Raw genomic sequence first — 12,953 nt, 5'->3', positions numbered from 1 at the left:
TTGGAAAATGATCTTGGCTAGGTGTGAAATGAGAAAAGGTAACTTGTGGTACATTGTCTCAATTTGGGGGGAAAGTATGAGGGTAAAGTCCTTAATTGAGGGAATCACCAAGGGGATATTGTAGGAGGCTTAAAGAGAGAAGAGAAGGTTTGGAACAATGGCTATGGTGAGTGGAATAGAAAATTGTTTAGGGATGAGTATAATATAATAGTATGCTGGACCTGGAGTCAGGAAGACCTGGGTTCAAATCCTGTTTCATATACTTATTGGCTCTGGCTTTGGGCACATTGCCTGACCTTTCATTGTCTTAACTTCCTGATCTGGAAAATGACAGGGTTGGATTTGAATACTTCTAAAGTCACTTCAACTCTAAATGTACAACATTATAATTAGGAGGATTTGTTGTACATTTGTTTCAGTCGTGTTGGACTCTTTATGACCTGATCTGGGGTTTTCTTGGCAAAGATAATGGAGTGGTTTGCCATTTCTTTCTCCAGCTCATGACACAGATGAGGAAACTGAGGTAGACAGGGTTAAGTGACTTGCCCAGAGTGACACAACTATTAACTGTGTGAAGCCAGATTTGAACTCAGGAAGAAGAATCTTCCTGACTCCAGGTCTAGCACTCTTTCACCATCTAGCTGCCCCTCGTAGGAGGATTAACTTGAGAATAGATAATATGCTTTTGTAGTGGACTCAGTCAACAGAGTTTTGTAACTTTGTCCAGCTCTGTTTAGCATCATGTGAATAGTAGCAAATGAGGAGGAATCCAGGGTTGGGATTGGACAGGGTGTAATGTGATAGGGCAAGAGATTTGAAAGTGGACGTGTGGCAGGTGAAAGATGAAATGATTGAGGAAACAAAGGTTTAATCTTGGTGGTTTTTTTTTTTTTTTGGGTGAGGCAATTGGGGTTAAGTGACTTGCCCAGGGTCACACAGCTAGTAAGTTATCAAGTGTCTGAGGCCATATTTGAACTCAGGTCCTCCTGACTCCAGGGCCGGTGCTCTATCCACTGTGCCACCTAGCTGCCCCTAGCATGCACTTCTTAATAAATTAAATTGATATGCTTGAAATTAAGATTAAACCTTTGTTGGGGTAGCTAGGTGGCACAGTGGATAGAGCACCGGCCCTGGAGTCAGGAGGACCTGAGTTCAAATATGGCCTCAGACACTTGATAAATTACTAGCTGTGTGACCCTGGGCAAGTCACTTAACCCCAATTGCCTCACCAAAAAACAAAACAAAACAAAACCAAAAAAGAAGTGCATGCTAATTGCCTAAGAAAATGGGACCAGACCTCCTCAGCTTAGGTCTGGAGACAGACTTTTATATATTAAAAACAATCAATAAGATAAGACTTAATTTATTTAAAGGAAACTAGAGAATCTGATATCTAACTGGAGGAAAGATTAGGAAATTTTCAAGTTGGAAGGGGGAGAGTGAACAGGTATAGTTGCCTCAATTTAGAAAAAGAGGTGTCCCACTTCCCCCAGTATCTGTAAACAGTCAAAGGAACATGGAAGCAATAACTGATCATTACAGGGCCAGTTTTCAGATAAGACCTATGGGTTGCTTTGAGATGTACAATTGTGAGTCATTGTGGTTCACTCACATCCACAATTAACCTCTTGCCATCCTGATTCCCTCAGAGGTTAGTATAGAGTTTATTTGGTGTGCTGATCATTCAATAGTTCATCATTGGGAAGGGAGGGAAGTATAGTCAGAGCAGGGGTGATTGTCTGGGGAAGTACTGAAGGGTGGAAGGATTAGAGCTGACTGAGGACAAATAATAGGGTAGATTTAGAATGAGATAAAAGAAAAAGGCAATGATTTGATAAAGAAGTTATGGAGCTCTTCAGCATGAAAGAGGGAAACTTGTGGGTGATGGCAAGATTAAGGATATGACTGTGTAGTGAAGACGGAGTGGAAAAATACATTACGGGGGCTGGGAAGTTAAGAGTTTATCATCGTGCATGTTCAGAGTCTCCTTATTCTGACGATAGGAATTGTGATAGAGAGGGAGGCTGAGCTAGACATTGACCCTCCTAAGAAAGGAGGGAGAAAATATCATGGCTAGAATGTCAGGACTGAATTGAGTGGTATATTTGGAACTTCAGAGGAGTAGTGTTTGCTGAGGGATGATGGAATAGGGAATGTCTGGAAGCAGTGGTGAGTTGAGTTCCAGAGAAGTCAGAACGGTCAGTGTGCCCTTAAAGGAACCTGTCTGAGTATTCTCACAGAAGATTCCAGCTCTGGCTGGCCCCCAGATTTTTCTGATTATTCTGACTTTAGAGCCATTAGAAGGATTTTATGTGAGTGTATATATGTATACTTCAATATACATAAGTGCATCCCAGCACATTTGTATATTAGGTTAAATACATAAAGTTATTAATGCTTAACATTTCTAGGCTTGCCTAAAATAAAGTTTGATTTTAATGAAAAGTTCCTAAGCCAGTGAAATTTATAACAAGCGGAATGTATAGAACACAATTTTAGAGTTAGGTAGTTAAGTAGTTTTTAGAGTTTAGGTAGGAGTCCTGTCTTAGCCTGCTATGTAAAAGGATTCTATTTCTGAAGTACCAGGACCATGGATACCTCATCATGTATCAGGAGGGTTAAGATGGGCTCTTGCTGAACATTTCTTTTCTTTTCTTTTCTTTTTTTTGGGCGGGGTAATGGGGGTTAAGTGACTTGCCCAGGGTCATACAGCTAGTAAGTGTTAAGTGTCTGAGGCTGGATTTGAACTCAGGTATTCCTGAATCCAGGGCCAGTGCTTTATCCGCTGCGCCACCTAGCTGCCCCCTGAACATTTCTAAGCATCAAATACTGTGGAAGTTGGTCATCTTTGTTGACCCTGTGCTTAAGGAATTTTCATTAATATTTTAATTTTCCCCTCTCTTTTTAAAGGTGCTAGTACTTGGAAACAAGAGAGACCTGCCTAATGCCTTGGATGAGAAACAACTAATTGAAAAAATGTATGTTTCAAGAAAATATGAGAGGAATTTTCTTTTGTACCAAATTCACTTGTATTGCATGCTTTTATTGATAGCTATTTTTAGCAAGTTATTTCTTGACATTTTTCTTCCCCATATTAGAACTGTGCCCTTGAAAACAGCAAAAATATTAAATAAAATTGACATATCTGACAATGATTCTAAAAGAGGCTTTTTGGATGTCATTTTTTTACCTGACAATCAAAGCTTAATTGCCATTAAGCTAATTTTGGCTTCCTTTTAGTGTTGTTTTCATTTTTTTAAAGTAATTTAGTATATTCTTTTTAAATTAAAAAAATATTTTTTAGTATATTCTTCTGGTTCTATTCATTGATTTGTATCATTTAATACAGATCTCTTCTGTTTTTTTCTGAATTCCCCATATTCTTAATTTCTTTGAGCACAATACTGTTCTATTCACATTCCATGATTTGTTCTCTTGCATACTATTTTGATTGTTTAGAATTCTACATTTATTTGGCATTTGTAGCTGTAGTGGTTTTCTCCTTGCAGGTGAAAATTCTCAACCTCTTAGAGATATCATAGATGCCTCTATGTATTTAGTGGTGGTTAAAGAATAGTCTCTTCATTCTGTTTATTAACACAAGTACCTAAGCAAAATTGGCCAGTCAGGTCCTGTTTTTAAACATAAATTTGTTTTAAAATTTTGCCTTTTCTAGGAATCTCTCTGCTATTCAGGACAGAGAAATTTGCTGCTATTCAATTTCTTGCAAAGAAAAGGATAATATAGGTAAGTAATGTCTAACATTTCCTATATTTATTTTCTATTTGTTCTTGTACTTTTTTCTTGCCTCATTATAGGTTAAATGACTCTCACAGTGTCCTATTTTTCCCCCCATGATGAAGAGACTTTATGCCCTTTGACATTGAGTATTATGTCACTAGACTTTCCTCCCAACTATTTAAAGAGATTAACTCAATAAAACCATGCTTTATTGTTGCATGATATTTATTGTAGTAATCTTTTCAGTGCTGGTATCCAGCTGTGCTATGTATTAAAATGGTACTTTTGAAATAGGATTTTATAAAGACTGGTCTGGAGACACTATAAAATTTTAAACAAAAATATCAGTGTATAGTGTTTCAGAAATGGTCCAAAGATGGTTTGCTAGCTTTGCTTGTAGCTTTCAGGGGAGTTTGGGCTGCTTCTCTCATTCCCTTCTTTTTTCACTTTCTGTATCCCTTCTCATCCTTAATCTTTGGGATTTCTCTGTGTACCAAATATAATAATCTGTTTGAAAATGCTTTGTAAATTATAGTATGCTATGCTTTTTGTGGAGTCAGCAATGTTTATCTGATACCTAATTTGTTTCAAAAACTTTTTTTTAAGCTCATTTAGGGCCTTAGTGAATTGATGCTGACTAAATTTAAGGCTTCTTTATAAATAACAGTGTCATTGTATATCTCTTGAGAAATATCTAATGAGTTGCTTGAGATACTCATGTTGACTGGTTGGGACACTTATTTCCCTTGGGGTAATGCCAGAGAAACACCAATATTCTTAGATGCACTCTAATTCCCATTTCTGTTCCACATCAGGATAATGATTGATCTCTTTGCATTTGTCACCGTATTATCATCTTTTTACTTTTAATTTCAGCATGCATTAATAACATGCTTTAATTTTATGGTGGCAGATCATTTTTCATGGATTTAGTTTGGTTCTTTCTTATAGGAATGTCAACAGTAGCATTTTTTCCCAAATTCTGGTCTGTAGTGGCTTATTTCTGGGATAACTAAATCTTGTTGGAGTATTATCTTTTCTTTCTTTCTTTTTTCTTTTCTTTTCTTTTTTTTGTGGGGCAATGAAGGTTAAGTGACTTGCCCAGGGTCACACAGCTAGTAAGTGTCAAGTGTCTGAGACCAGATTTGAACTCTGGTCCTCTTGAATCCAAGGCCAGTGCTTTATCCACTGTGCCATCTAGCTCCCCCTAGAGTATTATTTCTTATTAGCTTTTATAACCCAAAAGGCTTATATGACTTCTCTTATTCTCCCAGGTTAGGGGTCCATCTTACTTGTGAACTTGTCCTCTGTTCAGTGATTATAAATGTGGGGAAACACAGTTGAAAAAATAGATAAATTTAGACATTTTACTAATGTAGTCTTGCCCTACTCCTCAATGAGTCAAATTCTATTTTGCCGCTTTTACACTTCAGGGATGTGTTCTAGCTGTTGAATAGGACAGACAGATGGATTTGTATAATTACCAGTTGAATGTCTATGGTCTTTAAAAACATTCATCTTTCTAAACCCATAACTTTTACTTTGACTGATATGTAGCATATTGATCATAAAAGATTTTAACTTTATATTTCTCCTACGTGGTCGGGGCACGAACTATTCTGCTTGATTGAATACAAACATATTTGTATGTACCTGGAACTAGAAAGGGACCTTGGTGATCATTTAGTTTTATGCCCTCATTTTGTAGATCCTAGGGTCAGATCTCTAGCTGGAGGGGATCTCAGTCAGAATCTTTCTGTTGCAGCTCCCTCATTTTATTGATGAAGAAGTTGAAGCCCATGATGGGGAAATGACTTGTCTAAGCATTTAGTCCAGTGCCTGGCACTTAATAAAATACTTGTTGACTGAAATAGGCAGGTGGGATTTGAACCTAGGTTCTTTGTCCATGATCCTACTTTGAGTTATGTCCCTTAAGTGGAAATTTGGAGTCCTGCATTATATGGTGCATCCGTCAGGATTCTCTTGTGAGATCTTGGTGTCACAAATAATTCCCATTATTAGGCACCCTTTGTAGCGGTTGTGGATAGTGCTTCGTGTTGGAAAATGAAGTACTTGGCTCTTGGTCTTAATTTGTAGGACACATCCTCATTGCTTATACTTACCATCGATGTATATGTTTTGCATTTTGGCTCCAGAACAACATAATTCGTGTCTTTAGACCCTTCTGCAACAACCAGAACATAGAGAAACTCTGTGAGGCTTTTTTCCGTTATTCTTGCCCTTTTCCCTCTCTCCTCAACATATTTTGTATTTCTTTTGTACTTTTTCATCTCTGAACATATATACCTCTACCCAATAGAATGTAGAATGTAGCTATTTACTAGGGTATCAGAAGCAATTTGGAGATGTGATTGTTGAGATACTGTTTTTGATATTTGAAAGATTTAGAAAAATATGCTGCAGGACTGGAAAAAGGCTAAATTTCCCAACTTGCCAGAAAGGGGAAAGAATAGGTCCTCCATACTGTAGGCTGGTGAGCTCAATTCCTGGCAGACTTCCATAATGTCTTATTAAGAGGATAGCTACCAAATATCTAGAAAAATAAGTAGTGATCACAAAGAACTTTCTCAAGAGCAAGTCATGGGGGCAGGCTAGGTGGTGCAGTGGATAGAGCACTGGCACAGAAGTCAGGAGTACCAGAGTTCATATTTGGCCTCAGATACTTACTAGCTGTGTGACCTTGGGCAAGTCACTTAACCTTGATTGTCTCAAAAACCAACAACAAAAAGGAGCAGGTCATATAGGTTAAGTTCTCCTCTTTGATACAGTGAAGCTTGGGAGGATGCCTTTTGGCAAAATGTTATATGAGTGTCTGCCAGTCAGGATCTCCTGTTTTCCCCTTTGCTTCATGGTATTGAAAGTTGAATTCAGATGTTGTAGCTAATTTAGGTTTGATTTTACATCATTGAGAGATTGTTCCAAATTCTGATGCCCTCCTTGTGCTTTGCATTTAGTCCATTAAGTGTTTTATTTAGTTGTCAGTAGTCTTACCATCATTTTCTCCTTTGTCCACTTAGACATCACGCTTCAGTGGCTTATTCAGCATTCGAAATCTAGAAGAAGCTGAGATCTTCAACCCCTGGAGCCCCATCCCCCACCCCACTGGCTGTGATCCCAGACTTATCGTCCGTTCCTCTGACGTGCTACCCAAAATATGGTCCTTCCTACATCCAAGAAATGGCCTTTTGTCTGAGTTAATTTCTCCTGTGCGCTGCTGGAGACGTGTATCCTTCACCTGTCACAAAGCATCACCTAGAGTTGTCATGATAAAGTCAGCACAAAAAGGCCTGTCACAGACAGCACACAGCTGTTGAAGCAGTCTTGACCATCTTAAATCAAGGAAATTGCATATTTCAGTGTGGGTCATTCTGGCCAGATTTTTATATTGATTTTCAGCAAGTGTTTATGATATTTAATTAGATTTCAGTAGCTTGATACTGAGACAGCATGAGGATTCTAGCACCACCTACAGTATTTAGAAACCCTTTAAGCCTGACTCCTGTGGGATAGAAGCCTATCTTTTTTTGTCTTATCTCACACATGCATGTGAAATGTATATTTTTAAGCCATAGAAATGGAAATTGTCTGAAAAGGGGGCACAAAAGGCTCAATGAGGTCAGTGTCACCATTTCTCTTCTCTACTGGTGAGATGTTACCCAGGGATTTTTAGAAATGAACCACTTTACGGTGATGCTTAATAGCCACGAACATAGTGGCTGTGATGTGGGAGAAACTAAGGCATGCTGTTTTGTATCTGTCCAGATCATTACTTGTATCTTTTTTTTTTTTGGGTTTAACACTTTTTTAAGGGGATGGGAATCAACTTTCTCAAAACTTTCAAGGGTTTAGAGCATTCCAGTCAAATAATAAAACTTATGAAGAAAGTCACTTTGTTCCAAGCCCTGTATGTTTTTCTATCTCCATGTCATTAAGTCAGTGCTGCAGCATGACTCTCAAACTATTGAACTGATAGGACTTTCAGCACAAAAGATACCTATAAAAACTGTCATGTTTTGTCTCTCTTACTGATTTCAGGCCTGGCACCACTCTGCCTGGTTCCCTAGACATCTTGGTTATTGTGACAACTCTAGACCTGCTTGCTTTTGTAATGTAATCATGCGCCATGTGGACAGGTTGTAGGCCATCTGAGACAGAAGTGTCTAAGCACAAGAGAGCTGATTAATTGATCCTGTTAATTGATTCACTTCTATAAGGTAGAGATGGGTGGGTTACAATGAAAAATGGACATGTTTTTGTAGCTTAATGATCTCCGTATATTTAAAGGGACACACGTGTTAATTCTGGTTCATTCGTAAAATATTGATGTAGACCACTGTAGGAGATAAAACTCTCTGGTACACCTGCTTATGTGTTGCCTCACACTGTGTGTGATTTTTCTTTAGCAGCACTTAAATATAGACAGTGCATTTCCAAAATCGTTGAGCACTCAGCAAAGTGTGGTCAACAGTGACTTCTTTTAATGAGTACCCGTTTTAATTTATAGACTGCCATGGCCTTAATATTCTGTACAAACTACTGCACCATGTTGCACAGACACTACTTGGTTTCTCTCCATTTACATTTTTTTTAAAAGAGAAAAATTGGGGCTTTATGAAATTGTCCTTTGTTTTTTCCCCTTAAAGCATGTTTCATATTTCCCGGATGATTTTGGCGGGGTTGGGGTGGGGGATTCTGTTAGATATGGGGATGGGATAGTAACTTGCTGCTATAGTTGAACATCTTTAATGTTCACTATGAGTTGCGACAATTAATTTAGCAACTTGCTTGTGCCTAAAAGGAGGAAACTGAACTAAAATGCGTGAATCTCTATGTGGGGACCAGGTCACATTTTATTAACTGACCTATAGCTGAACTTGAAGTGTTTGTGTCGAAATCATTGCTTTTCAGCATTTTAAGGCATCCAGACACTACTACTACCAACTGTTTCCCTGTGCATTTATTAACCTTTGCATGTGAAAACTTACATAGTTACTGAACTTTGTAAATAAGTGAATTTTTTTATTTAGGTGGCTGCATCTGTCTGTTTACTGCATTTCTCAGCTTAATTCAATAAACTTGCGTTTCAAGGGTTGTATTAGCAATTTTAACTTGCTGAATTGTTCAAAATGTGAATCATGATGGAAGATGCTGACTTTATTGAAGAGAGGATGTAAAGACACGGTTAACACAAGGTCCAGAGATCCAGGGTTGGAAAGATTGTTAGCCATCCAAGAAATTGGGTTGTAGGCCAATAAAAATTGAAATAAACCTTTTAAAATATATAACCCACCAAACTGATACTGTGATTCTTTTTCAGGCTATTGCTACTCTCTGCCTTGTATGTATCGTTACTGTGATTTTGAATTGGGAAGTGCTCTTACATGTGATCTGAGAAGTTCTTAATCTGGGATCCATGTATTCTTCTCCCCCCCCCCCCTGTCCCCGCCCCATGGGTCCATGTACACATTTGGGGTATCTGGATTTGGATGAGAAATTTTTCCTCCCCAACCTCCACTGATCTCTGGGTGAAATCTAGCATTTTTTTTCCCCCATTTTAAACCATTCTGAGAAGGGATCCATAGGGTTTCCCCAGACTGCCAAAGGGGTTCACAGTAGTAACTGCTAGCACTTATGTAGTGCTTTGAGGTTTGCAACAAGTACAAATATTATTTTAAGCTCACAACAACTCCATAACACACCAAAACATTAAGGTTCCCCATAACCAACTGATCTCCAAGATCTCTCTAACTCCATTCTGGGAGCTTAACCAGTCCGATGAACTCAGCCTCACAAGACCAAATTGAATCTCTACTGCAGGTGTTGCTAATTACTAGTAAATATATCCCCATGTCATTTCTTATTTAGGGATTGACAACTGTTGAAAAATAGATGCTTTTAGTACTTGCTGCTACTTAGCAAGTGCTATTTTAAAGTCATGAAAATAGCCACCTGACATATTTAGGGTAACAAAGAAGCAGCTAATACTTGTAAATAGTAACAGAAAGTTTCTTAGTGTCAGCTGCCACAGTGCATAGTTAGGTATGGAAATGAGTAAAATCTTAGTACAATCAAGCAATCACCTACTTGTCTCCATTTGGAAACCAAGCAAATTTTTACTTGTAAAACAAGCCATCATGTAGAATACCGTGTTTAAGTGGGAAGGGATACAGTGACTTTCTGGCGATCAGGAATGGGGAAGTGACTACAGAAATGAAACAGCAATGAGCTTATCAAGAAGATACATCTGGGGGCAGCTAGATGGCACAGTGGTTAAAGCCCTGGCCCTGGATTCGGGAGTACCTGAGTTCAAATCCAGCCTCAGACACTTAACACTTACTAGCTGTGTGACCCCGGGCAAGTCACTTAACCCCCATTGCCCCGCAAAAAAAAAAAAAAAGAAGAAGAAGAAGATACATCTGTTAATGTGCTCAGGAAGAAAGGCAGATTCTTAAAATATTAAGGCACCAGGGTAATATATAGAGTAAGAAGCTTTGGACAAGGTATGGGCAAACCTGGATTTTTGTTTTGATCTTGGGGATTTCTAGGAAATAGCTTGTGTAAGTGTAGACCTTCCAGGTTTGCCAAGCCCTCTACACACAGGATCTATTTTGACATAGCTGTTAATATCTTTACAGATGAGAATAGTGAGGCCCAGAGATGTTGTGACTTGCCTAGCCTTAAAGAGCTATTTTGTGTCTTGAGTTTGGGCTCCCTTCCTCCAAAGCCAGTGTTCCAGCTAGTATTCCATGCACTTAACTCATCCTAGGTCTTAATTTCCTTCCTATAACATGATATAATTAAACAAGGTGACCATGATGGGATAGTTTTTTTTCAAGTAAGCTATATTAATTTACCTATAGACATTTGTACTGTGTTCCCAGGGCAGAAAATTAGAGTAAGCCACTTGTTTTAAGAAGTTTAATTTCTTTTCACTTTGTAGGGGTTTAAAAAAAGAAACCCAAGTGGTTAGCTAGGCTGCTTTATTTTAATGTACCTAACTTTTGGGGGGGGGTAGGGCAATGAGGGTTAAGTGACTTGCCCAGGGTCATACAGCTAGTAAGTGTCAAGTGTCTGAGGCCGGATTTGAACTCAGGTCCTCCTGAATCCAGTGCTGGTGGTAAATGTACCTAACTTTAAACCTCAACATAAGTAAAAGGGTGAGGGACAGTCATAAGCATTTATTTATTGTCTAACACTTTAACTGGGTTTGTGGACATTTAATGGACATTTTATTTGCCTGTTAGTTTTTAAATTGTCATTGTTTTCACCCTGTAATTTGCTAGCTCCTGCATAGATTTGTGACATATAGTGAGTGATTCCTATAGTTAGTCCTCAAATGGCTTGAGCCCTTTCCACTATACAAGAGGGAGACTACAGGTTCTGAAGTACATTTGGCCCAAACTCTCACCTTTTTAGACCATGCTAGAAAATGGGTAAGAAAATACTTTGATTCAAAATATCAGAGGATAAACACAAATTTGTGTTTGTGATATGGACAGTCAACAATGGACTACAGTCTTAGGAGTTGCCTACCATAACTGGTTCAGCAAGGTCTTTTGTAACTTTTGTAACCTCTGCCATTCCTGAATGTTTTATAGCAAATCACAATTACATAGCACTTCTGTTTCAACATATAAAGTCATGGGCACTTATACCTATGTTCTTTTTTTTTTCTTTTTTTTTTTAGGTGAGGCAATTGGGGTTAAGTGACTTGCCCAGGGTCACACAGCTAGTAAGTGTTAAGTGTCTGAGGCCAGATTTGAACTCAGGTCCTCCTGAATCCAGGGCCAGTGCTCTATCCACTGTGCCATCTAGCTGCCCCAGCCCCTACCTATGTTCTTAAAGAAAAGTGTACCTGATTTCTTTTTAAAGTATTTAGCCATCATTTAATTTGTGTGTGTGTGTGTGTGTGTGTGTGTGTGTGTGTGTGTGTGTGCTCGAGCGTGCGCTTGTGAGAGAGAGAGAGAGGGGCGGGGGAAAGGGAGGGAGGGGTGCAGTGGATAATATGAGAATGGTGTGTTGCTTTTATGTAGTGAGCTCTTGGCTTCTTCCACACCATTCAAATTAAGCCAAGTAATCCACCTACTTAAGTCCTCTCTATTAATGCTAACTGGGTAACTAAACACTAATTATCCATCAGCCATTCTTCAATATTATTAATAAGTATCATTGCATAGAACCTACTAAATGCCAGGCACCTTTATTGGTGTGTTTTTGCTTTAATCTCCTTGGAACCTTTGTAGAAAGTAGTGCAAGAGAGTTTACCATTCATATTTTTTTCTTGTTTTTTCTTTCTTTCTTGTTTTTTCTTTTTTTTTTTTTTTGAGGGGCAGTGAGGGTTAAGTGACTTGCCCAGGGTCACAAAGCTAGTACCAAGTGTCTTTGGCCACTTTTGAACTCAGGTCCTCCTGAATCCAGAGCCTGTGCTTTATCCACTGCTCCACCTAGCTGCCCCCCATTCATTTTTTTTTTAATTAGAAATCAGTAACTTTTTGGAGTGAATTGAAAAGATGTAACAACAATACCAATAGCTAGTATTTGTATAGAATACTAAGGATTGCAGTTCGTCTAAATATTTGCTCTCATTTGATCAGAATTTCTTTTATAGCAGCCAGTGCCCTCTTCTTCTGGTAGGCTGAGTTTTAATCCTTCTAGGTGCACATAAGGTGGTGTGGACTGTTGGGCTCTGCCCAAAACACCCAAGGTAGATGGAGTTAACATGGGTTGAGGATCTTTTATTTTTTTATGCTTAGGAGCTCCTTTCTGGGGGGATAAAAGATAATCAAGCTCTGAGGAATGGATTCATGCCACTCAAGTTCATGAGATCAAACTAGCTTTCAGATAGACACATATTTACAATTGGGACATATCTTTCTACTAGCTGTTGCACTCTGGCTAGTATTAGCTTCCTGGTAAACTGGATTAATTGAGGGCAGTTGGGTGATTGTGGACTCCAATCCCTAGGGATATTTTAACTAGGTTCTAATGAAGAGTCTTAAGAATCATTGCCACTCCGTCTCAGAGAATATTCTTTTTTGGGGGGGGGGTGAGGCAATTGGGGTTAAGTGACTTGCCTAGGGTCACACAGCTAGTAAGTGTAAAGTGTCTGAGGCCATATTTGAACTCAGGTCTTCCTGACTCCAGGGCCAGTGCTCTATCCACTGCTATACCTAGCTGCCCCTGAGAATATT

At 38.7% G+C, this 12,953-nt stretch overlaps 1 protein-coding gene across 1 annotated transcript in view; it reads left to right on the top strand.

Annotated features, from left to right (window-relative positions):
• ARL8B (ADP ribosylation factor like GTPase 8B) overlaps positions 1 to 9,051 on the top strand; it is a 52,053-nt gene extending 43,002 nt beyond the window's left edge. Inside the window, exons 5-7 of the mRNA XM_043966609.1 lie at positions 2,911 to 2,978; positions 3,677 to 3,747; positions 6,780 to 9,051. Of these exons, the coding sequence (XP_043822544.1) occupies positions 2,911 to 2,978; positions 3,677 to 3,747; positions 6,780 to 6,829 (189 nt within the window). The 3' untranslated portion in view covers positions 6,830 to 9,051. The remainder of the gene's footprint in view (positions 1 to 2,910; positions 2,979 to 3,676; positions 3,748 to 6,779) is intronic.
• Positions 9,052 to 12,953: the final 3,902 nt, after the last annotated feature.

Source organism: Dromiciops gliroides, chromosome 1 (assembly GCF_019393635.1).
Source record: "Dromiciops gliroides isolate mDroGli1 chromosome 1, mDroGli1.pri, whole genome shotgun sequence".
Taxonomy (NCBI): domain Eukaryota; kingdom Metazoa; phylum Chordata; class Mammalia; order Microbiotheria; family Microbiotheriidae; genus Dromiciops; species Dromiciops gliroides.
The sequence above is the reverse complement of the archived record's forward strand: the minus strand, read 5'-3'. Positions and strand labels throughout refer to the sequence as shown.